The sequence below is a fragment of the Triticum urartu genome, chromosome 2A, assembly GCF_056163025.1.
Source record: "Triticum urartu cultivar PI428250 chromosome 2A, HENAU_Tu73, whole genome shotgun sequence".
Classification (NCBI taxonomy): Eukaryota; Viridiplantae; Streptophyta; class Magnoliopsida; order Poales; family Poaceae; genus Triticum; species Triticum urartu.
In genome coordinates, this window is record NC_141874.1 from 701,353,182 (window position 1) to 701,376,616 (window position 23,435).

The window sequence follows — 23,435 nt, forward strand, 5'->3', positions numbered from 1 at the left end:
GTGCAATGCACGAGCACGAGCCGATCGAGCCGTGCGCTTTTCGCAGAGTAAAATTATGTGTGCGAGCTTGTGGCTGATATATATGCAGCCAGAGGTTGCTACCAAAGACAAACAGTAACACTTTGGTGCTCCATGACGTACGTACGTGCGTGCGTACGAGAATCAACAGGTTGCACGCTTGCTACTACTAGCTGAATATATATTGGGCTGATCTTCCGTCCCACCTTGTGCTGATGGCCAATCCCTTGGCGAAAACACAGAGGGCAAGATCGTCATGATCGCGCGACCACCGGGCAGGGCAGGGTAGGTTGGTGAAGGAAAGGAAGAATCACTCACTCGATCGGGCGGCAGGGGAAAGGAGATATGAACAGATTCGACCGAGGTTCTGTCTGTCTGTGTGAACATATATTCTACTATAACAATAATATTACTGACAGCACTCATGCAGACTCATCTCTGCAACTGGTGCACTGGCTACATACCACGCTAGCTCAGCTCAGCTAGGGAAGGGAGTGGAATGAATGGCAAGTTGACCTTCCTCCCCAAACCCAATCATTTCTTTATTTCATGTGCTGGAACTGCCACACTAGGCTGAATGCCGAGGGGGGAAATGAGACGAAATGAATAAGAAGTTGACCCTCCCGATCTACCGAACCCGGCCAAAATGATTGTTCATATGTGTGTCGCGCTGGTCAAGGCTTTGCCGATACGTGTCAGCGACGTGGATCGGGACACCGGATCCTGTCCCGCGCGATGAGCCGAACGTACGTACGCTGCCTAGATGCTGTCCCCGTCCCGCCTTTTGACTCGGCCTCCGACTACTGGAGTGGAGCTAGGAGTATATGCTATGCATGCATGCCCTGTGTCTGTGTGTGGCTAGATTGGGTCGATATCTGTGTGTGCTGTGCTGTGTTGTGTTGCGTGTGGATGGAGTGAGTGGGCGGCTGGCTTTTTCCGGGCACGCGTGCGACCCCCTGGGCCCCGCGCTTTTGACGCATTCGCTCTCTCCGTCGCCGTCCCCGTCGCTATAGATCGACCAGCGGCCGGCCGTAAGCATGACGTCAACCGAGCCGTCGTCGCGCCAAAGCTGTGCGTGCATTCACCGTGTTACATGCATGCAGTGTACCACCTTGCTAGGCTCAGGCCGGCCACCGTCTTCCTTCCATATGGGATTCTGCTGCATGCGTAATCCGAAAGATGAGTAATAAAATGCTACATATACATAGGTTTACAGGGGTTTTACAGACAGGTAAGTTTTCATTGGAGATTAAGGAGGAGGGGCCCACCCCGTGAAAATCAGGGGAAAGAGATTAGTTAGAAAGGAAAAAAAATCCTAGTCAACGTGTAATTGCATGTAATTCTTTGTATGTTTAGAGCATCTTCAACAGCCGCCCAATGCGCGGCGCCCAAAAAACGGGTTTACAGCGCGCAAGTAGTTTTTTAGGCGCTAGAAGACGTTTGCTCCAGCAAGTGCTGCAAAATATGCTGCGCGCGCGAGTCCAACGGTCTCAATCAAGCGGTCCCATCTGCAGCAGCCCAGAGTTTGCAGCGCGCGCGACCGGGCACACTAAATATGCTGCGTGCGATGCCTTTTTGATGCGCACACTGCATTAGTTATAGCGTGCGCGCTTTTTTGTGCGGCTGCTGAAGACTCCAAATCAAATCCGCGCGCGCTAAAAACAGTTTTTATACCGTGCGTCGTTTATATAGCGCCTCTGTTGGAAATGCTCTTAGCATTATTGCCGAAAGAATGTCACGACACGCGTCCGTGATGGTGCTGTTCTCTATCGATCTTCCTCTTCTCCTTTTCTGCGAGGGGCGTAGGTGCTGTTCTCAAGTCCACTAAATGTCGCAATTAGTACTCCTCTTGTAAACTAATAGTATATAAGAGTTTTAAATCACTATTTTAGTAACCTAAAAATATTATGTTAGTTTAACTAACACTCTTTCTGTATGAAAATAAATATCGCTGATTTAGTACAAAATCAGTACTATAAAGTTGTATTAAATCAATGACACTTATTTTGAGATGAAGAGATTACTATTCTAGTATGTCTTTTAACACATAAGAGCATATACAATCTGGATTGGCTAATTTCGATCACCAAACATCGGCGGAGATGCCGGGTTCTTTAGCAATTTGACACTGCTAAAAAAATAAGACGTTTAGCAAAGATCCGCAGAGCCATTAAAGTCCCTAGAAGTGTGCTTAACCGAAAACAAAGCGAAACTTGGAGTTTTGTCCCTAATTTCATGGAAGATAGGCGTCAACTACGAATCTACAATCTGAAATTGTGACATGACAGTCAGCGGTTTACGACCTCTAAACAGTCAACCTCCATGACAACTTGCGAGAACCCTGTATGTTGAGATGCTCTAATAATCTATGTTAGTCGCACTCTGTCTATGCTACCCGTGAACACGACGGTTTCCAGCCCACAAGTAGTAGTAGTAGGAGGAGGAGAAATGGCGTTGACCATGGTAGGCATGCAAGGCATAGCTAGCTTGTGCATTTCGGTCGCATTGCACTGCGCTAGCTACTATACTAGCATCTTAACTAAATATAAACACTCCGTCGTTAAGCAATTCTCTAGGAGAAGAAAAATAAGAGGAATAATGCAAGCATTTGGCTGGTCTGAACCCACAAGGGAATATAAGTGCATGGAGGAAAAATCCAAAAAGAAACGAGGGAATCATAACGATCCAAGTCAAAACATGGGGTGCATGCCTGCCTACGCGTGCGATGTGTGGGGGGTTCTTCCATCACGTCGCCCACCCCCAAACGAAACTGACGTTTTTGTATCTGCATTCTCAAGTTCGCAGAAAAACATGGCCGGTTCTCTCTGTTAATCAAGGGTACACTCTTCCACTCAAATGCTACAAGATTTACTTTGTGTTTAAAATGCATAATATGCTAGCTACAATTATTTGATCGGCAAGCAAAGCATGCTACGATTTGTAGAATATGTCTCAGGGCATGCATGTAATTTGCATCGGACCGTGACGTTGAGTTTATCTTCTAGTGGTCGGGAATGCTTAACAATAAAATAAATAAAGGCTGATAGTCATAATTTAGCTATAGTTACCAGCGAGAAAGTAATTCGCTAGGATAGATTAGATCACTTGGAGGCGACTATAGTACACGCAAACAAGACTTCTTGGCACAAAGATTAGGTGCAACAGTCTGACTATTGCAGGAAACGTTAGGCGATTTCATCTCAGACATTCCTTCCACCAGTTGGTGTAATTTATTTGCTTTGGGTTGCTATCACCAGCAAGACTCCCTTTCTGGGGTCAAGACCTTTGATTGATTAGTTCGAATTTATGCCCTAGTCTTATTCCTTTGTTTTATTTGTAAGAGATAACATATATTATTTATGCTGATTTGATGTATTTATCCTGATTCCAATGTGTGAAACATGGCACCGGGCCATAAATCAAGTATTGGATCCATGCTTTTGTGTAATCTCAATATTCCTAAATCCTTACCATTATACATCTAGCGTGTGCTCTGGGCCTCTGACTTAAGAATCACTAAAGAGAAGATTGAAGGATCGGAATTTCTTGATAGTATAGCTAGATGTGACTTGTCTGGAACAAATACGGAGCAATTTCCTTTTTGTGGGCCTTCTTTTTTTGCAAAGAATTTTTCGTATGTATTGAGATACTATCTTTATCATGGATATTTTAATTAGTCTCCAAGACTATTCCCTCCGATCCATATTAATTGTCACTTGATTTTCTAGAAAGCCTACAATAACTAAGTTTTTTCTTTGACTACTATCACTAATAAATAATTTATGTTTGTCAGATAAAAAGTTATACCATTAGATCTACCATTAAAATAAGCTTCAAAATGTAAAATATTAAATACCGCAATTGTTTCGCACCAAGCCAGCCCTTTATGGTTGCTCGGACACATAGGGAACCTGCCTGTTTGCTAACAATGCAAAATCACCACATGCCCACATATAGATGAAATAAACATTTTATAATTTTGAAAATGAATTACTTTCAACCCTAATGTCCAAATCTACCTTTTGTTGCAAAGAATATTTATACTTTTTTTGGAAAATAACAATTTTATTAAAGCATGAAAGTTGATTTAAGTAAACAAAACTGGGCACAACAAACAAACGTTATGAAAAATCATTGAAGACAAACAATTATGACAAAATGAATCGCTTTTCATCTTTGATGAATATTGAACCATAATATTTTTTAGTTCTTTAAGATAGAACTCATATCATTGAATTCCATTAGAAACAATTTCACAATGTAAAATTTAAACATAAGTATTTATATTGGTTAAAGTTGCTCGATCACTAGAGATTGTGCAAAACCCAAAACAATGTCCATTTTGGAACAAAGGGACTAGGTCTCTTTTTTTGGGTAGTCGAGATAGGATCATAAAGCATGCACGTCAAAAACCTAAGACCATAATGTACTCCCTCCGTTCCATAATATAAGAGCATTTTTGAAAAATGCTCTTATATTATGGGACGGATGGAGTAACATACCAGTACTACTACAAGACAATCGAGTTAAAGAAATTACAGCCCAAGTAGTGCAGTTGCTCTTCATTGTAATTCTGGTTGGTTAATGGCTTTATCAATTCAAGGGCTTGGTTTGCCTCCAGCTAACATTTTAAATAAAAATAGAGCATGACAGTGCTGTTCTCTAGTGACTGATCTTGGGTTGCTGAACAACCGCTTGGATCATGATCAGTTGCACCAGATCAATTTTACTTACCAAGCTGACGCAATGCCGGAAGACCGCCAGCGACCCAACATCCCGACGGTCAGGTAGGCGAAATTCTCCTCGCCGCCCTTTCCAAACGGTTTATATATACCCAAGACACACAACCACATCTTTTCCACTGCCACTACCCCTCATCTTAGCTTCACCCCCTTTCCCCTTCCCCTCCGCCCACCCAACAAGCACTCACCACTCCCTTGCATCCCAGCTTGCTTGCATCTCGCTCCTCTCCGCCGCACACCGAGAAGATCGACCAAGAAACGGGGCGGCGTCGGTGGATCGGTCCGTTGATATGGGAGATCATCAGCTGATGTACGCTGCTCCGGCCATGCACAACGGCGGCGGCGGCGGAGCTGTCTCACACGGCATGTGGTGGAATACCAACACAACCGCGGTGCCCACGGCGGCGTGCTCGACGGAGCTCGCAGGGTTCAACACCTGGCCGGCCGCTCAGCTGGCTGCTGGTGGCTACGACATGGCGGCGGCCGACGGCGGCAAGGCCAAGAGCTGCACCACCACGGCCTCCTCCGAGTCGCCCGGGAACAACAGCTCCGTAACCTTCCAAGAAACAGCCAGCATCAGCGACCCGGCAGCCGGCTTCACCGACTGGAATAGCCCTTACATGTGAGTTGTTCGATTCACCTACCCTTTGCTGGATCAGTTTACCCTCCGTGATCTCGTACTATCAAATGATATGTATGGTGATGATGATAGATAGATAGTTAGATGCATACTTATCTACTCCCGTGACTCTAAAATTGATTAATGAAATCTATGTGTATGTGCGTGTGTTTTAACCTTTTCACAGGAGCAACGGCGGCGCTGGTAACATGCATGGGTTCCTCCAAGTTGGCCACCATGACATGAGCTCAAGAACGGACCAGCAGAGCCACATGAACGCGTCAAGCATGCTGAATGACCCATCAGCAAATAACCTAGACCTAGCGCTGCAAGGCCACCAGCAGGCCGGCGATCACCACCGCCAGCAGCAGCTATTGTCCAGTCTGGGGGCGCCCGAGCTGCTCCTGTCGCCGAACTCACCCTACGGGTTCCAGTCGTCGTCGCTGCTGAGGAGCCTCTTGGAGCCGATGGCCAAGCCGGCACCGGCGGCGGGGATTCAGCAGTACCAGTACCAGCAGATGGGCGGCCAGGCAGGGGTCAGGGAGCCGCTACAGTTCACCAACGATGCGGCGTTCTGGAACCCGTCTGCCGGGTTCGGCATGGCGATGCCAGCGCCGGCGGTGTCTGAGCAGACTAGCGTGCGTGCGGTGAAACGACCATCGCCGGCGCCGCGTGGGGCAAATCTTGCACTAAAGGTAAGCTTGTGCCAGTGATTACTCTAGCATGGAGTAGACAATAACACAAGAAACTAAATGAATAGCTGGCTAATAAGTTAACCTTCTTTGTCTGTAGAGTGTGTTAGAAGGAGTGGGGGACTCTAGCTCGATCGTTACCAAGAAGGCGAACAGCGAGCCGGCATTCAAGAAGCCGAGAACGGAGACGCCGTCGTCATTGCCGACCTTCAAGGTAGGCATCATCCCATAGTCCCATACATACCTATGTATCTACCATGCAGAATTGCAGATGCATGCATGGTCAACTTAACTTACAACCAGCTGGTTGTTTCAAACTCCACACGCATTATTTGGTGCATGTTGCGTGGATCAAAACCCGTATTATATATGCATCTTTATTGATTATTAAAGTTGCTCCACACGTACATTACAGGTTAGGAAGGAGAAGCTAGGGGACAGGATCACAGCACTCCAACAGCTCGTCTCTCCTTTCGGAAAGGTAATCAAGCGAGCTGTCCAGCTAGTTTAGCTAGGCTTTTCATGTCCAATCGTCCAATGTGCATTACTCAAACCAAACGTCCAAGGAGTTTATGAAAAATATCATTACACAAACCAGTAGAGTGCTGCTTGGAAGGTGGATCCACATCATATATATACCGTCAACCACATGCATGATCTTGTCGCTGCTGCAAAAGCGTTGTTCCTTTCCTCTCCTCGATCCTTTCGAGAGATATGACAGACAGACACACATGCGTCTAAGTCTAACACACAATCTTAACATTTATCGTTGCGCATGCGTGCAGACGGATACGGCGTCGGTGCTCCACGAGACCATCGAATACATCAAGTTCCTCCACGACCAGGCTGGTGTAAGTGCATGTGCCAAGTGCTTTTGATCATGGCATCTGGAGCACGCACGCACGCACGCACGAGCTCTATCGATTTCCTCACAGGAGACTAGCTAGATGTTGGAGACCGAGCTCATGAACATTTGTTTCTGCATCCATGCAGGTGCTTAGTGCTCCATACTTGAAGAGGGGCCATCATCAGCATCAAGTGCCACAGTACCTCAAGGTATACACATGGCGTGGTTGCTGCATCTGCATGCTTGCTCTTTCCCACTTCCCATTGCCACATGAATACGAATACCATCTCCTAGTGCATGCCTGATAGCTTTTGCATCTGTTTGTGTTTGGTCACAGAGCTCGAGTGCTAGCCCTGACAAGTCGTGCAAGGATGGCAGCGGCGAGGTGTCGCTCAAGGGCCGGGGGCTGTGCCTGGTGCCGATATCGAGCACGTTCGCGGTGGCCAGCGATGGGCCCGTCGACTTCTGGACCCCCTTCGGCGGCCAGTTTAGGTAGACGAAGGCTCGCCGGGTGGAACGAACGTGCGGCGCAGATCGATCCGACGGCGTTCCTCGATCAACCATGATGATTTAGTATCTATATAAGTAGCTCATGATCGTAATTTGTAACGGATAGCACTACGTACGTACTGATGAAGCTATATGGTTAGCTAGATGAACCTTTGGAATGAGTGCTTCAAGACTTGTACTCATTCTTCAGGTTCATCAGGGAATAATCAATGAATTTGACTAAGGGACCAGCTAGCTGAGAGGACTGAATTATGTCATAGTGATCATCCGATCGTCGTCGTCGATCGGGTTCGTATGATTGGTGGGTTCATATGATTGGTTGTTAGGCTTGCATCATCGATCGGTTGTGTCTAAGAACTAATTTAATGGTTCGGTACTTTAGTCCAGTACGTGATGGATCAAAGCAGATCTGTCTGTAGCAGGTTTCATTCTCTACGGATATATTGCAGTACTCCCTCCGTTTTTATTTAGTTCGCATATTAACTTTGGTCAAACTCAAGCTTTACAAACTTTGATCAAATTTATGTACAAAAATATTAAGATATACAATAACAAATCAACAACATTAGATTTATTATTAAATGTACTTTCACATCGTATAGATTTATTATGATAAATGTCTATATTGTTTTCTATAAACTTGGTCAAACTTTACGAAATTTGACTTCAGTCAACTTTAATATGCAGAGTAAATAAAAACGGAGGGAGTACCAAATTGATTAATAAAAGTGGCATCTCTCTTTGATTGACCTCAGCAGAGTGTGTCTTTTGCTAATATAAGCTTCTCTTTTGAACCTGACCACATGTTTTGGTATAATATAAGCAGGGCTTTCAGAATTTGTGCATGCATGCGTGTCCTTTTCCTTAAATATTGCCAGAATCTTTCAGGCTAAATTATTCCATTTCTATGCTAGTGGATTATCGGCATGCGTAAGTTCTTCGCAGGCATATTCTATACTGCGTGTGTTTCTTGTTATGTGGTCTACGTTGCAGTCCTGATCGGTACCAACCAAGCTGTAGTATTTTGTAGAGTATTGGGTAAGAAAGATGAACTCAACATACGTGTCTCTTCTGGTATGAGCGATGAAATTCAACCGAAAACGAACCGTGGCACAGAAATTCAGGTAAGTTCGACACGCCGAGAAACGACTGAATCTCAACTGTAGTCTTGCACTGAAACTAGACTGCTAGAGAGTATTTGCCCTAGCAACAAGCTAATACCCCATCTCCTCTGCTTTACGTTTTGGTGGTATCGCACCAATTTCCAGTACACTTTTAGGTCTTGCTGAGTCTATCTGTGTGGATGACTGCTGAAATGAAAAGAGTGAAGCACCAGTTTTTCTTAGAAAGCTGAACATCGTAGTGGGATGGTTGGCATAAAATGGATTGATCTTTACGGAGATTGCAATAAAGTACTTGGAAGAGATATATAAAATGTAGTATTACTTAATTTCTCCTTGGCCCACAATTTTTCCTGTGGTATGGATGTAAAGTCGAACCTCTGATTGTCCTGTTCTTGGGGCAAAAGAAGCTTGTGCACTTGTCAATTGGCATACAACTTGACTCTGTTTCCTGCCACAAAAAGAACTAGCGTTAAGGTTTGAATTTGACTCTGTTTTCACCTTCAATGAAAGCTACCACCATGCAGCTCAGCACCCTAAGTTAGTGTAATGGTCGAATTCATAAAGCCAGCATGCAAGACAAAGTTCAGCAACATCCGATCGTGCAGAGACCAACAGTAAAGTTCAACACCTTTATCTTGATTCTCCGGCAGAACCATGGATACACCGAAGGGGCAAGCCTTCTGAAAAGAAATTCTGGAAGTTATCAGATGGTCACGAGTGACCATATTTTTTCAGAAATGAAGGAGGATCCCCGGCCTCTGCATCTAGACGATGCATGGAGCCACTTTATTAATTATTCACACAAGACCTTACAAAGTCATGCAACAGTAAGACTAAAGCCACCGTCTAGGCAACATTTGTTTCTACTCCTATCCAGTTGATGTAGGGATGCTGATAGTCTAGGCCTAATACCAAACAGACCTCGCAGCCAAACCTAACATCTAAGACCTGAGGTCCCAACCAGGATGCCTGCCGGGTATGGGGCATCCACCAGTCCGGCACACTCCTCAATCAGGACGCCTGCCGGGTATGAGGCCGCCGCAGCCACCTGCCACCACTCCATCTTCAGTGATGTACTGCTGCATCTACCTTACCTGGTCTAGCTGCCGCCGACATCATCACGACGCCAGACAACGCCACTATCCTACGCTCGTCCATCATCACACACCCACCGGCGAAACCCCACTGCTCCATGCCGCCAAGACCCGCCGTTGTCGACGCGAGAGAAGGCACGCCACACCACCTCACGCCTCTTTCATCTGGCGCCGCTCCACAAACGATGCCCCTAATAGGGAACACGACACCGCAGCGCCGCCATCATCCGATCCGGAGATCTTAGGATTTCTCCCGAAGCGGCACGAGCAGGTTGACGATACCTTCATCAAGGTAACGATGTAGACGCCGCCATCGCCCGCCATGACCAGAGTCGGCTCGGTTTTCACCGATGACTATGTCTCCCCAACTCGCCGCCGGTGCTAATAGTGGGATCCACGATCCGTCACTACCAGTCTGGCCAACCGCCTTTGGTGGAGAAGGCAGCCACCACCACCATGCCCGGGCCAAGAGACCCGGACGTCCTCGTGCCGCGAAGATTACCCAATCCTCTTGCCGTTGTCGAGTCGAGGCGCAGCCATAGTGGATCTCGATCTAAACCCCTCGGGCCCAGATCAGATCTCATCGCAGCCAAATCTCATCCGCCAAGCGGCCGCCGGAGATCTCCTGGCCACCGCCAACCCGCTTTGCACTGCCGTTGGAGGAGGAGGGAGATGGACGCCGCTACCCCCACGCGTTACCGCCGGCCGGGGACTGCGCCGCCGCCGCCGCCTCACCACAGGGGTTTCGCCCTGCGGCGTCATCAACGACAGCGGCGGTAGAGGGAGGCGATGGAGGGGGAGGGATGAGGGCGGTGTGGACGGGGACTCCCCAGGGGTGGCGCGGCGCCGCCGCCTCGTGGGAGAGAGGACCCCAGACCTCACGAGTGACCATATGCACATGCGCTTCAATATTATTGTTTTGAAGTGAAAAAAAAAACTATATGAATGATGAAACTATGAAAGAGGTAGTGCAAATGCAATTGCTAAATATTTTAATGTGATATCTGAAACTTCAGAGGAGGTATATGTGATTCCGGGTGAGTTGGGCTTACTATGGTCGTCTTACAGGTTCAAGATCACTTGAAGAAAATAACCTTTGTACCTTTCTGATACACACTGGGAGATTCAAGGAAGCACCACTTTTTCTGACTATTTGTTAAGGACGAAGCTGAACTTCCAGCAGTTTTCCATACTGGGCAATGAGTCCAAGCAGCAAGAACAGGCCGACCAGCGCTGTTCCGAACAATAGTACCAAAACAGGATTGAGCAGTCAATGGACCAGAGCTATCATCAGTATTAGTTTTAAACCAACCATTGGAGGAGGGCACGGCACGAACGTGAAAGAGGCTTCTCCACCAGCAGTTGGCCACTGAAACCCACTTGGCAGTGAATCATAATCTGCTTCCCTTAGGCGTTCCAGGGCACTCAGATTACCTCAGTGCAAGGAATCATGAGCATCTAGCGCCCTGCTAGCGTCGCCAGGCTTGCGTTGTTAACAGAGTCCTCCCCTGCTTCTTCCGCTTCATGCCTCCTTCCAACAAAATACAAAGGCTGCTCTGGTGTTGTTAGTGGCACGGCCTCATTGTCCAGCATAGACACGACTATCGACATGAGTGGCCTGGCCTGGCACACAAGAGCCCAATATAAATGCACAGCGACACCTCATGCAGTAAACAGCTCTTCAGAAGCACCGTGTCCAGGAAATCCCCCGATTTTCCTTCTTTCAGTCAATTCCATGCCTGAAACATGGTCGAGCATAATCAGTTAATAACATTTTTATTCGTTGTGTTGTACTTGGCCAAATTCGAGGCATTTGGTAGCACTTATGTAACCTATAACGTTTCGGAAATCACTCATAATACGGCGAGGTCAGCTGATCTTCAACCCACTTACAATCTCCAGTAACAAGATCCCATAGCTATATGTGTCGGACTTGACAGAGAAAAATGCCTCCTTCCAAGGCATATTCAGGCGACATGTCCTGTTTTTTCTGTGGCATGGATATATAAAGTTGAACCTCTGATGGTCCTGTTATTGGGACAAACGAAGCATGTGTACTTGTCAGAGAACTTGACTGTTTCTTGCCACAGAAAGAGCTAATGGTAACCTTGGAATTTAACTCTGTTTTCAACTTCAATGAAAGCAACCACCATGCAGCTCAAACACCCTAAGTTGGTGTAATGGTCGAACTCATAAAGCAACATGAAAGACAATGTTCAACAACTTCAGATCGTGAGGAGACCCACAGTCAAATTCAGCACCTTTATCTTGATTCTCCGGCAGCACCATGGATATACTGAAGACCTGTCTTTTGAAAAGAAAAAAAATCCTGAACTTACCAGGCCATCACAATTGACAGTATGCATGCGCACTTCAAGATTACTGTTTTGAAACGTAAACAATACTATCTCAATGATGAAACTATGAAAGAGGTGGTGCAGATGTAGTGGCTAAATATTTTTTTTATTGTGATGTCTGAAACTTCAGAGGAAATATATATGATTCGGGATAAGTTAGGCTGGCAATTTATTCTGGTCTTACCGGTTCAAGATCACTTGAAATGACCTTTCTACCTTTCTGATAGATACTGAGAGATTCACAGAAGCCCCACTTTTTTCTTACTTTTCTGTTCAGGTCGAACCTGAACTTTCAGAAGTTTTCCATACCTGAAGTTTTGCCCACTCATCTGAATAAATAAAAGATTATTGTCAGAATTCGGGCGTGTACACCAATCTCACTTGCCAATAGCAACATAACATAAAAAAATGGATTTCACAGTAAGATGCCAGCTGAAATCGAACATATAATTACTAGCAGCCTTTTTACCAAATTAGCAATTCAGAGCTTCAGACCATTGACTAACCGAGGAAGCTGGATACAGACAAAATAAATCAGGTAGCCTCCTCCACTTGACAAGGTGAGGAACATATGAGCAAAATACGTAAATTCCACACATGGAAACCATCTATGAAAATAACCCACGACCAGGATTACAATGCACTCAATGGATTATTTATTTATCCATAGGAACATGAATTGCTGAACTGTTCACCTATACAAACTAGAGAAGTTTACAAAAAAGGAGAACAATGAATTAAACATCTAACGCCCCTCTTGCACAGTGATAGTCATCTTATTCAGGGTTATTCCCATGGTATCTCTTTGGTCTTCAACCTCATCATATCGTTGCCTAAAGTATAGAGGCTCCTTCGGAGTAGGAAGCGGGGCCGTTTCATTTTCTAGCATGAACACAGTGGATGACATGAGCGGCCTGGCACTTGGATTGTCTTGAACACACAAGAGACCTATATGAATACATCGTAGAACTTCATGAAGTGGACAGTTCTCCACAATGGACGAGTCCACCAATTCTCTTGCATTTCCATCTTTCCATAAGCTCCAGGCCTAAACCAATTAAATCCTTAAGTTAGTATGATTGTTTGAGTTGTTGAATGTTAGAGCATTTTAGTTTACTTACGTAAGCTATAAGGTTTGTAAAGTCCGTCATGAAATGGGATGAACTGATCTTTGACCCGCTTACAATCTCCAACAATAGAACGCCAAAGCTATACGTGTCAGACTTGACAGAAGAGGAACCTTCCATTGCATATTCAGGAGACATGTAACCACTGTTTTAATCATTCCACGAAACTTGAATTAGTTAAGCTGTAAAAAATTAGCATGTTAAGCCTTAGCGGGTGCATATATTACTTACTATGTCCCAACAACGCGGATAGTGTTCGCTTGTTGCTCATTTCCTTCAAATATCCTTGCCATACCAAAAATCTGATATTTTAGGGTTCATTTCTGCATCTAACAAGATATTGCTTGCTTTGAGATCCCTATGAATTATTGTTAACCTTGAATCTTGGTGGAGATAAAGAAGACCTCTCGCTATCCCTTTAATTACCTTGAACCGGGTAAGCCAATCAAGCACAGAATTTCTTGTTGCATCTTGCAAAAAAAACATTAACGATCATCACATAATGTTGTGTGAGACGTGACCATAAGTTAGAACATACCAAAAAGGAAGGCATCCAAGCTTTTGTTAGGTAAGTATTCATATATCAATAACTTTTCATCTTCATGAGTGCAGTAACCAAGAAGTCTAACTAAGTTTCTATGCTGTAATTTGGCAATTAGAACAACTTCATTTCTGAACTCGTCGGCCCCTTGGCCGGAACTTTTACTAAGCCTTTTGACAGCAACTTCCTTACCACCACCTTCTAATAGTCCCTACACAAACACACCATCCTTGAGCAAAAGAAAAAGGCAAAAAGTGTTATCAATAATGAGACTAAAATTTCTTGTTACCTTGTAAACTTTTCCAAAGCCACCTTTCCCAAGCATTTTGTAGTCTGAGAAATTGTCTATTGCAGTAACAATGTCTTCAAAGCAAATATATGGAAGGTCTATACTTTCATTCTCAAGTTCGTTCAACTTAGAATTTTGCAAGTGCTGTCGTGTATGTTTGTTCTTAATCTCCTTGATTCGTCGTTTACCTGACACCGACAGGAATAACTAGTATGAGTATTTTTTACGAATAGCTCATAAAACTTGCATCCTAAAAAGTGAAGTAAATCTTGTTATACCTCTTGACTTGCATATCCACACAAGGCAGATGGATGCGAGTATCAGCAGACCAGCCACTATTGGGAGTATAATCTTCAATACATTACTCTCCTTGTCAACTGCAGAAAGCCAAAGGTATAGTCCAGCAAGAGAATGATGCTTTCAAAATTTAATATGCACTACTTGCAAGTGTTGTGTTTGTTGTAATTATTATGCCATCCTAAGTTTCCTAACCACATCTAGCCATTACAGGGAGTACAATCTTCGACAACTTGCTCTCTTTGTAAAAAGCTAGAAATATAGTCCAGCAAGAGGATGATGCTTTCAAGATTTAACATGCATTTCTTGCAAGTTTTGCAGTTCTCCTGATTGGTATGTCATCCTAACCACATCTAAAATTCAACATAAAGGGTAATACCTATTGAACTGGCAAGACGGAGGTACAGATATACCGTTGATCAAACCATACAAGATATAACCAATAAGTGCACAAGGAAAGATATATACCTGTTGAACTGGCAAGGCGGAGGTACAGGTTCTCACCACCACCATCATGAAATTTCCCCGTGTCGACAAGTCCTCCCAACCAAATTAAGCACCTTGACTGGTCCGCATCCCCACTTCCATTTTTCAGGTTAGCATAAGCCCTTTCATTTTTCAGGTTAGCATAAGCATATGCGGAACAAGAGCAATTGCGACTGCACTCTTCTGTGCATTGGTCAAAGCTTCTGTTCTTGACATACAAGAACTTGTCAGGTGTCTTCATACCTCTCAGGGTCGAGAAATTATTGTCTTTACCACATTTCAGATCCTCCTTTCTCCGACACCCTTTGGAGAAGTTAACGCCATCAGGCTCAAACCCACTGAGGCAGTTGCATTTCGGAACTGTTTCAGTGGCATCACAGTAGCCAAATGGTCCGCAATAGGCATAGCGTTCACAGATAGGACTAGGATGCTCTATGAAAGCCTCCCATGATGATGAATTGCTGTTCCACGCCAGAAATTTAAAAGTGCCCTTGTAGTCCAGCATCATGCGCATGCTTGGTGATCCCTCGGAGACGGTGAATGTCATGTATAACTCACCCCCTCTGTCAACAATTGTTTCAGTTACGATGAAGCCAGTAATGCTTTGATACAGGGCAGAGACCAATGACCCATCCCACGCAGATCTGCGCCAATATGGTCTCGTCCCATTCCAGATGACAACCTGGAGGTCTGAGCTGGAGTCACCACCCATGGAGTAGTCGCTGGAGGCCGGGTCATCAGGGCCCCTCCAAGCAACGAGGCGCCTCAAGATACCATCATTTGTGCTCAGTGGTAAAACCATGTCAGGGAGGGCGGTGTCGGTCGGGTAATGGAAGCTCTGCCATATGTCTGTGCCGTTCGGCAACCGGATGACCAAGTTTCCGGGGTCCAACAGTATAGCAGCAGTTCCCGTGGTTGCGGATGTGAAGTTGTTTGTGGTTGTCCAGAGAGTATGGCCTTGGGAGTCAGACAAGACGAGGTCAGAGTTACTGCTCACAACCAGCTTCCCAGAAGAACCATTCTTGATCGGGTTGTCGCGGTTAGCAACCCAAACATAAGTGCGCTCGGGGATCTTGTTGTACCATATGCCGATGTACGAGTCCGCAGTTGAGTTTGCCGGGGTGAAGAAGCCAAGAGCAAAGACGCCGCCGCTCGAAACGAGCTTGTCGCCGGCATTGAGCGGTTTTGCGGGAGTAAGGCGGTCATCCGATTTGCAGAAACAAACCAATGACAGGAGGACAAAAACTGGGAGGGGAGTCATACCTTCTTTCACATATGCCTGTGATCAAATGGAAGGAGATGTTTTCATATGGAGGCAATGAAAGGAGAAGGAGGATGGTATGAAGATGCTTGGAGCCTTGGACGATCTAATGCTGCTCTGACTTTTTGTGTGGTTTTTGTTCAAGATAAGCTCATCAGTCATCACATTTGCAGGAGTATGAGTGTCCAGCTTTGTCCGGAACGTTGATGATTCTAGGACCACACAAGGTGCAAGAGCGAGGATTATTCAGCATTGTTTGCCGGTCGCCGTCGGGAATTGCCCATCAAGAAATATCTCGTGGGCTACAATTCTTTGCACAGTTGCTCTTGCATATGAAAGCGTGGGCTTAGTACTCCCGAGAATGAGTGGCTGCACGTCTATCAACCGTGCTGATAACTTTATGATTCGGTTCAGGGATGAGTGCTTGCTACGTATTGCTAGAAGAAAATACTCTACTATGTATTCACCAGTGGGTCGCACGTTCACACAGGGTATGTGGACGAATGGGCCAGTCATAACTCCCAACGCTCCAAGTCAATGCCTCAGTTTTCTCCATCTTTCTCTTTCCTGCACTTATATCAACCATTGCAAGGAAATTACCATTACGGATTGTGCCATTTGCAAAGCATCATGCATTCCCAAAAGCCGGGCATCAAAATATAATGTTAGGTCCATTTGCATATAAAAAAATATATATTTTAGATTAGCTTGACTGGTCACGTCATTAAGCAAAAAATACATGTGCCACTCACAATATTGACTGTTTGTCAAATCCAGTACTCCCTTTGTTCCTTTTTAGTTCGCATTTTAGATTTGTCAAGTCAAACTTTATAAACTTTGACAAACTTCATATTGAAAAATGTCAACATCTTCAATACCAAATAAATATAATATAAAAATATACTCTACACCCTCCATTTCTAAATATAAGTCTTTTTAGAGATTTCAAATGGACTACCACATACAGATGTATATAGATATATTTTAGAGTGTAGATTCACTCATTTTGCTCCGTATGTAGTCACTTATTGAAATATCTAGAAAGACCTATATTTAGGAATGGAGGGAGTACAATGCATGTAATGATATTGATTTGGTATTAAAACCGTTGATACATTTTTCTCTACAAACTTGACCAAACTTTATAAAGTTTGACTTCAGTCAAACCTAATATGCAGCGTAAAAAGGACCGGAGGGAGTACAAATCTCCTAGGGGACATGTGCACCGATTTTTTTTCTCAATATTACCCACGGAGTTAAGTATAGAAAATTTTGGAGCTTAGCCAGACAAATGAATTACCTCACCAGTTAACACACTCGATTCACGTAAACAAAAACAAATGCCTACCAGTACTAGTATGGTTTGGGGCATGCTAACACGGTAATTGCTTTAGATAGACTGATGGAGTTAGGGCATCTCCAACAGGTTGTATGTTAGTCTTGTTGGTAAAATGTCCATGTCATCAACCAACAAGCTATCATACAACTACTCCAATGGGTTGTATGTAAGCTATCCAATAGATGGTGAGACAATAAATGTGATTGCTCTCTATTTCATCTTGGAACTTGTGCAAAGATTGTTGGTTAATCTACATACAACTTTGCTCTCTCTCCACATTTAATACATGCCACATCATCACTATATCTTAGGTGGCAAATTTACCAACACATATCTCACAACTGTTGGAGATGCCCTTAGTAATTTCACAACTAGTCCCCTTGCGGACACGGATTTGGAGCTCTTGGGTGCCCGTGAACCCTATATGAATAGTAAAATAAAAAAAATACCAGGAAAAAAAATCTGAATTTTCGGGTATCAAACCTGCCTGATCATTCTACTTCCGTGTGAAGCTTCATGAAGAAATGGACATCCGTGGTATTCTCAGCCGTAAGTCAAAAATTTCGATTGTACAAAAAAACTGTATGAATGAATCATAGGTCGGATTGCATTTTCTTGGCTAGGAATACCACTGATGTCATTTCTTCAGGAAACTTCGCACGTGAGTAGAATGACCGACCAGGTTTGATACCCCAAATTTTCAGAGTTTTTTAAATTTTCCTGGCATTTTTTTATTTTACTATTCATATAGGGTTCACAGGCACCTAAGAGCTCCTATGCATTTTTTTGTTCAGGACATTAAATTTAGGACCCACACATGTGAACAGGGGACGGTATTTGCCTGTATATTTGGCCATTTGACTCTTCTAACAAAACAAAAGGCACAAATCTCTATGGTTACTACATGAAATTTAAGATAGCCAGTACAGCCGGTCACCATGTTCAGATTGTCCAAGAAAAGAGGTCTGAAATAAAAAGGAAATACAATTTATGTATGGATTCCAGTAAAATACCGGTACTCTATTCCATAAGATTTGAATAGAAATTAAGTACTCCCTCCCTCCGATTCATATCACTTCAATAATTAGTTTGACCAAGATTACAGAAAAAATATCAACATTCACAATACTAAACGAATATCATAGATCCACCGTGGAATACATGTTTTTCATATTGTTTCTATTTTGTATTGTAGATGTTGGCATGTTTTAATCTAAATTTACTTGAATTTTACTACAAAGTTTGACTTAAGACATACTGTAATTAATATGCGAAGTAATATGAAACGGAGGGAGCATTGCAAAGAAGAAGAAAGGGGATATGAGAAGAAATGGGTCACCGTCAGTCAGGCGGAGCTCCGGCAGGGTAGCTCGTGGCGACACGCCGACGGCGTAGGGGCAGATGGTGCACCATCCCGAGAGATTATTGCCATTGGGGATACATCTCTGCCGAAGGAACGCTGTAAGCATGGCGGGCCCATTGCTGCTGGCGATGGCGCACGGCGGGGGGAAAGTGGAATCAGCGGGGTGTGAACACGATGGCGCGACGAAGCGCCGGCCTGATACACCTTGGAGAGGAAGGTGAGGGAGGGAAGGCAACGGCGGGCCGAGCCGCCGCCGCCGGCGGCGGCGGCCAGCGGGGCATGACGGTACGCGACAAAGCCAATGGGTTCTGGTGTGGGCCTTCGGCCTGCCCCTTCTCCATTTTTGTGTTAGCCCGATTTGCATAACCATCTGTGGGCTACGCATTAACGCGCGGCCCACACTGCCTCATGCATCATCATAGCCCTCGAAATTGCACACAGTACAAAAAGCCCAAGGGACGGATAGTTTTTTTTTTGTCCTCTGGAAATAATGAATAGCTATTTGAGTTCATTACCTCAAAAAAAAGTTATTTGAGTTAAAAAAATCGACTGGTGTAAAAGAAATTCGATATTTTGAACTGAGGATTTTAATTACTCAGGTAGCAAAATTATTATGGCCACTTTTGTTTTGTTTTGCGAAAAGGGCTAAGGTCATATACTATTAAGATTCACAGGACCTTACAAACACACCCATGCAGAAAAATAAGATTACACTCAAAGAGTCAAGGGTGCCAACGTCTTCTTCCTCGCATTCATTGGCGGTGCACCCATGAGCATAGCTTGATGCCACCTCTAGGCATTCGCCTTGCCGATGCAAACTTTTTCGAAACTCAGGAGCATGTAGAAGACTAGAAGTAGCCTTCGAAAAGTCATCGATGCAGACAAGGAGACGCCTGCCCCCGGCTAGGTTTTCACAATCACCTTTGCCCTTTTCTCATGAAGCGTTTTATACACATACCCTCTTAGGCAATAGAGATCATTAATTGATCAAAAGATTATTACAATCTCGAACAATTAGCTTTTTTAGAAAGCCAGTTAGTTTCGACACCGGGATTCAACACAATCATTGAACATGAATACCTGATCAACTATATTCTACAAAGTTGTAATAATTGCAACCTCATTTCCCTCCCTTTTGACACGTCCGGCAAAACAGTCATGGATCCCAGTAGTTGATCTCAAGCAGCAAGAACATGCCGACCACAATAAGATTTATAAGCCAATGGATCAAATATAGCATCAATACTAATTTTAATTTAACCATCGGATGAGGGCGCCAAAGGGGAAGAGGATTCTCCACCTGCAGCTGGCCACTGAAACCCACTTGGCAGTCAATCATAATCTGCTTCCCTTTGATGTTCCAGGGCACTCAGGTTACCTCACTGCAAGGAATCATAAGCATCTAGCGCCCTGCTAATGTTGTCAGTCTTGCGTTGTTAACAGAGTTCTCCGTTGCCTCTTCTGCATCATGCTTCCTCCCGACGGAATATAACAGCTGCTCTGGTGTTGTGAGTGGCATGGCCTCGTTGTCCAGCATAGACACGACTAACGACATTAGTGGCCTGGCACTTAGGCAGCCTTGGACACACAAAAGGCCAATATGGATGCACAAAGACACTTGATGCAGTGAACAGCTCTTCAGAAGCATCGTGTCCAGGAAATCCCTTGATTTTCCTTCTTTCAGGAAGTTCCATGCCTGAAACAAGGTCGAGGATTCATAAACATATTCACTATGTTATACTCGAGTGATACAAATTTGAAGCATTTAGCAGCACTTACGTAGTCTATAAGGTTTGGAAAATCCATTATAAGGTGATGGGGCGAACTGATCTTTAACCCACTTACAATCTCCAGCAACAAGACACCGTAGCTATACGCATCGGACTTGATAGAAAAAATGCCTTCCATCACATATTCAGGCGACATATAGCCATTGTTTAAATTGCTTCACAACTGCCCAAAAGTATAATTAGTTGAAGCACATAAATGGTTTTTTAAGCATTATTAGTTTAGTGCAGGAGTTATTACTCACTATGTTCTGACAACATGTCTAGTATTTGCTTGTTGATGGCTGTCACCAAAGATCCTTGCCATGCCAAAATCTGATATTTTGGGTCTCATCTCCACATCCAACAATATGTTGCTTGTTTTGAGATCTCTGTGAATTATCGTCATTCTTGAATCATGGTGGAGGTACAGAAGTCCTCTGGCTATCCCTTTGATTATGCTAAACCTTGTTGGCCAATCAAGCATAGATTTTTTAGTATCATCTGCATGACAAGAACAAATTTTGTAAAGCTATGTTAGTCGTAACATCGGGCATGCTCCTTTGGTCAGCACGAGAATCATTATAAGTGATCAGGACATACCAAAAAGGAAGTAGTCTAAGCTTTTGTTGGGTAAGTATTCATAAATAAGCAGCCTCTTATCTCCACGGATGCAGGAACCAAGAAGTCTAACTAAGTTTCTATGCTGCAGTTTTGCTATGAGAACTACTTCATTTCTAAAATGCTCTATTCCTTGGTCAGAATACTTGGTAAGCCTTTTAACAGCAACCTCCATGCCACTTTCCAGCGTTCCCTACGAGGTTGTTCATATTAATAATGAAGGAATGTCCTTCGCTACTCTAATTGTCAAAGTGAAATCTACAGTACCTTGTATACTATGCCAAAGCCACCTTTTCCAAGCAAATTGGAATCAGAGAAACCGTTTGTAGCAGGGACAATGTCTTTGAATCTAATCCATAGAAATTTCTGATCGCATGGTTCATCATAATTGCCCAATTGTCCCTCAATCAAGATATCGATGGATGCCTTTGTTTGGAGCTTGCCTTCAGTAATTAAGATCAACAATATGTTAAACACTAATGTATTAACATCGATGTATTTGGCTGCACAATCGAATATTGCCAACCTCTTGACTTGCATATCCAGACAAGACAAATGCACACAAGTAATGATAGAATTGACAAGACTGGGAGTGCAATCTTCAGCGCACCAGTCTTCTTTTTGCTCACTGCAAAAGTATATACAATGGAGATAATAATTAACAGAAAAAAAAGTAGATTGAAGAAGCATGCATATATATCCAGGTCAACTTTTGATTATGTTGACAAGGAGAGGTGCAAAAGGCAGAGTAAAAAACTAGGAGTATATATTGGATGTGACAATGTATCTTCTCACCAAACACGGAGTGAGCTACAATAAATAAAAATACCAGGGAGAAGTTGTATTTAGTGTAAGATCGTCTGAGGTCACCAAACAAGCATATAAGCTCACGAGTATTTAAATGTCTACTAGGTAAAATGGTGAAATTTGAACCAACTTAGCATGAGAACTGCTGGCGATGGGGTTATCGCGGTTTGCGACCCACACGTATGTTGGCTCGGGGATGTGGTGGTACCATATGCCGATGTATGAGTTTGAAGTTGAGTTTGTCAGGGAGAAGAAGCCAAGAGCAAAGATGCCACCATTTGAGACGAGCTTGTCACCGGGTGAGAGTGGCTTTGCCGGTGTTAGGCGATCATCGAACTTGCAGAAACAAATCAATAACAGGAGGACAAAAACTGGGAGGGGAGTCATGCCCATTAGTTAGGCCTTCTTCTACATATGCTTGTGAAGAGCAAGGCAATAAGATGGGATGCAGATGCTTGGGACTGGTAGCTTGGAGGGTTCAAACACACTAAGGTAGAAAGCCCAACACGGGTCGGAGATTTGGTATTCCTGACTGATGTGGCCGGTCACATTAACATGAGTTTTTATATCCAATACGTCCTCCTAGTCCTAGATGTGATAGGAAAGGCATTGCGGGTGGTCTCCGTGAGGAATTGAAGATCAACAAATTGCCAATATCTCACGGGCTACATTATTGGCTGTGTTGCCTGACTGCATCAAGCACAGAGAAACTGACCTGTCCCGAGGTTTGCAGACATCGCCCGGCGACCGCCACAGTCATCATGAAGAAATATGTGCCATGGCGGTCCGGGGACTTGGACTTGCACGGCAACCAGGCAAACTAAGGGGTTGTTTGGATTGTGACTATGTTTGCTTTATGTTGCCACATTATTTTTGCCACACTTGCTTAACTTGAGTTGCTTAAATTGTTAGCCACACTTTGGCTTGCTTAAGGGAATCTTGCCACACTTTTTGTGTTTATGACATATGGGGTTCACTGCTCATAAAAAAATTCTTGCCTTAGGTGTGGCTAGAACCAAACACCCACCTAACTTGATCAAATTTGCCTAAGATGAGCTCTGGCAAAGTATGGCAATATGTGGCTGAAAACCAAACAACCCCTAACTAACACCACACTGCCAGAAATATCCAGAATTGAGATCTCAACATTCAGCATCCTTGCCCTTCTATGGCAACAAGCAAGGGTTCACAAGTAATGTACAGTCCGCCGGGTAGCTCGCGGCGGTTTGGAGGTTGGCTTGGCTATCGAACCTAGATATCTGGTGGGACGAACGCCGGGGACGCTGAACGCGGCGCGAGCCATTGCAGCTGGAGGCGGCAGGGGAGGGACGTGGATTTTTAGAGCACTTGCACCCCGGTCCTGCTATCTTAGCTCTCCAATATCGCTTTAAGATCCGTGCGACACAACTACCTTTCTATATGAAATTTTCTCTTTTTTGATTCTTCCATATAGAACATATCTTGAAGTTCAAACCTATGCAACGTGGCAAAGCGTTCTAGCTAGAATCTAGGATAAATCTTTTAGAATTTTTTGT

General features: G+C 44.2%; 3 protein-coding genes across 3 annotated transcripts; 1 reads left to right on the forward strand and 2 right to left on the reverse strand.

Moving 5' to 3' along the window:
* Positions 1-4,861: 4,861 nt before the first annotated feature.
* Positions 4,862-7,651, forward strand: LOC125539835 (uncharacterized). The gene is made up of 7 exons (XM_048703351.2): positions 4,862-5,382; positions 5,567-6,074; positions 6,172-6,285; positions 6,487-6,552; positions 6,857-6,922; positions 7,065-7,127; positions 7,256-7,651. The coding sequence occupies exons 1-7, from the start codon at positions 5,051-5,053 to the stop codon at positions 7,412-7,414; spliced, it is 1,308 nt and encodes a 435-aa protein (XP_048559308.2). The 5' UTR covers positions 4,862-5,050; the 3' UTR covers positions 7,415-7,651.
* Positions 7,652-12,614: 4,963 nt separating this feature from the next.
* On the reverse strand, positions 12,615-19,028 carry LOC125539837 (G-type lectin S-receptor-like serine/threonine-protein kinase B120). The gene is made up of 9 exons (XM_087544997.1): positions 18,683-19,028; positions 14,726-16,571; positions 14,239-14,337; positions 13,961-14,148; positions 13,669-13,882; positions 13,507-13,600; positions 13,362-13,415; positions 13,125-13,275; positions 12,615-13,051 (listed from the first exon to the last, which is right to left on the reverse strand). Exons 2-9 carry the CDS (start codon positions 16,002-16,004, stop codon positions 12,749-12,751), a joined length of 2,382 nt encoding a protein of 793 aa, XP_087401123.1. The 5' UTR covers positions 16,005-16,571; positions 18,683-19,028; the 3' UTR covers positions 12,615-12,748.
* Positions 19,029-19,850: 822 nt separating this feature from the next.
* LOC125537974 (G-type lectin S-receptor-like serine/threonine-protein kinase B120) lies at positions 19,851-22,415 on the reverse strand. Its single transcript, XM_087542211.1, has 8 exons — positions 22,003-22,415; positions 21,894-21,903; positions 21,620-21,721; positions 21,361-21,536; positions 21,076-21,286; positions 20,739-20,976; positions 20,486-20,651; positions 19,851-20,402 (listed from the first exon to the last, which is right to left on the reverse strand). Exons 1-8 carry the CDS (start codon positions 22,291-22,293, stop codon positions 20,109-20,111), a joined length of 1,488 nt encoding a protein of 495 aa, XP_087398337.1. The 5' UTR covers positions 22,294-22,415; the 3' UTR covers positions 19,851-20,108.
* Between the last annotated feature and the right edge of the window lie 1,020 nt (positions 22,416-23,435).

Coding starts and splice junctions, on each gene's coding strand:
- LOC125539835 (XM_048703351.2), top strand. CDS start 5,051: ATGGGAGATCATCAGCTGATGTACGCTGCTCCGGCCATGCACAACGGC. Junction 6,286..6,486: donor CGTCATTGCCGACCTTCAAG/GTAGGCATCATC, acceptor CGTACATTACAG/GTTAGGAAGGAGAAGCTAGG. Junction 7,128..7,255: donor AAGTGCCACAGTACCTCAAG/GTATACACATGG, acceptor GTTTGGTCACAG/AGCTCGAGTGCTAGCCCTGA.
- LOC125539837 (XM_087544997.1), bottom strand. CDS start 16,004: ATGACTCCCCTCCCAGTTTTTGTCCTCCTGTCATTGGTTTGTTTCTGC. Junction 13,416..13,506: donor TATCTCCACCAAGATTCAAG/GTTAACAATAAT, acceptor TGGTATGGCAAG/GATATTTGAAGGAAATGAGC. Junction 13,052..13,124: donor TTACAAACCTTATAGCTTAC/GTAAGTAAACTA, acceptor TAATTGGTTTAG/GCCTGGAGCTTATGGAAAGA.
- LOC125537974 (XM_087542211.1), bottom strand. CDS start 22,293: ATGGGCATGACTCCCCTCCCAGTTTTTGTCCTCCTGTTATTGATTTGT. Junction 21,287..21,360: donor GCTTTGGCATAGTATACAAG/GTACTGTAGATT, acceptor ACAACCTCGTAG/GGAACGCTGGAAAGTGGCAT. Junction 20,652..20,738: donor AGACATGTTGTCAGAACATA/GTGAGTAATAAC, acceptor GCAGTTGTGAAG/CAATTTAAACAATGGCTATA.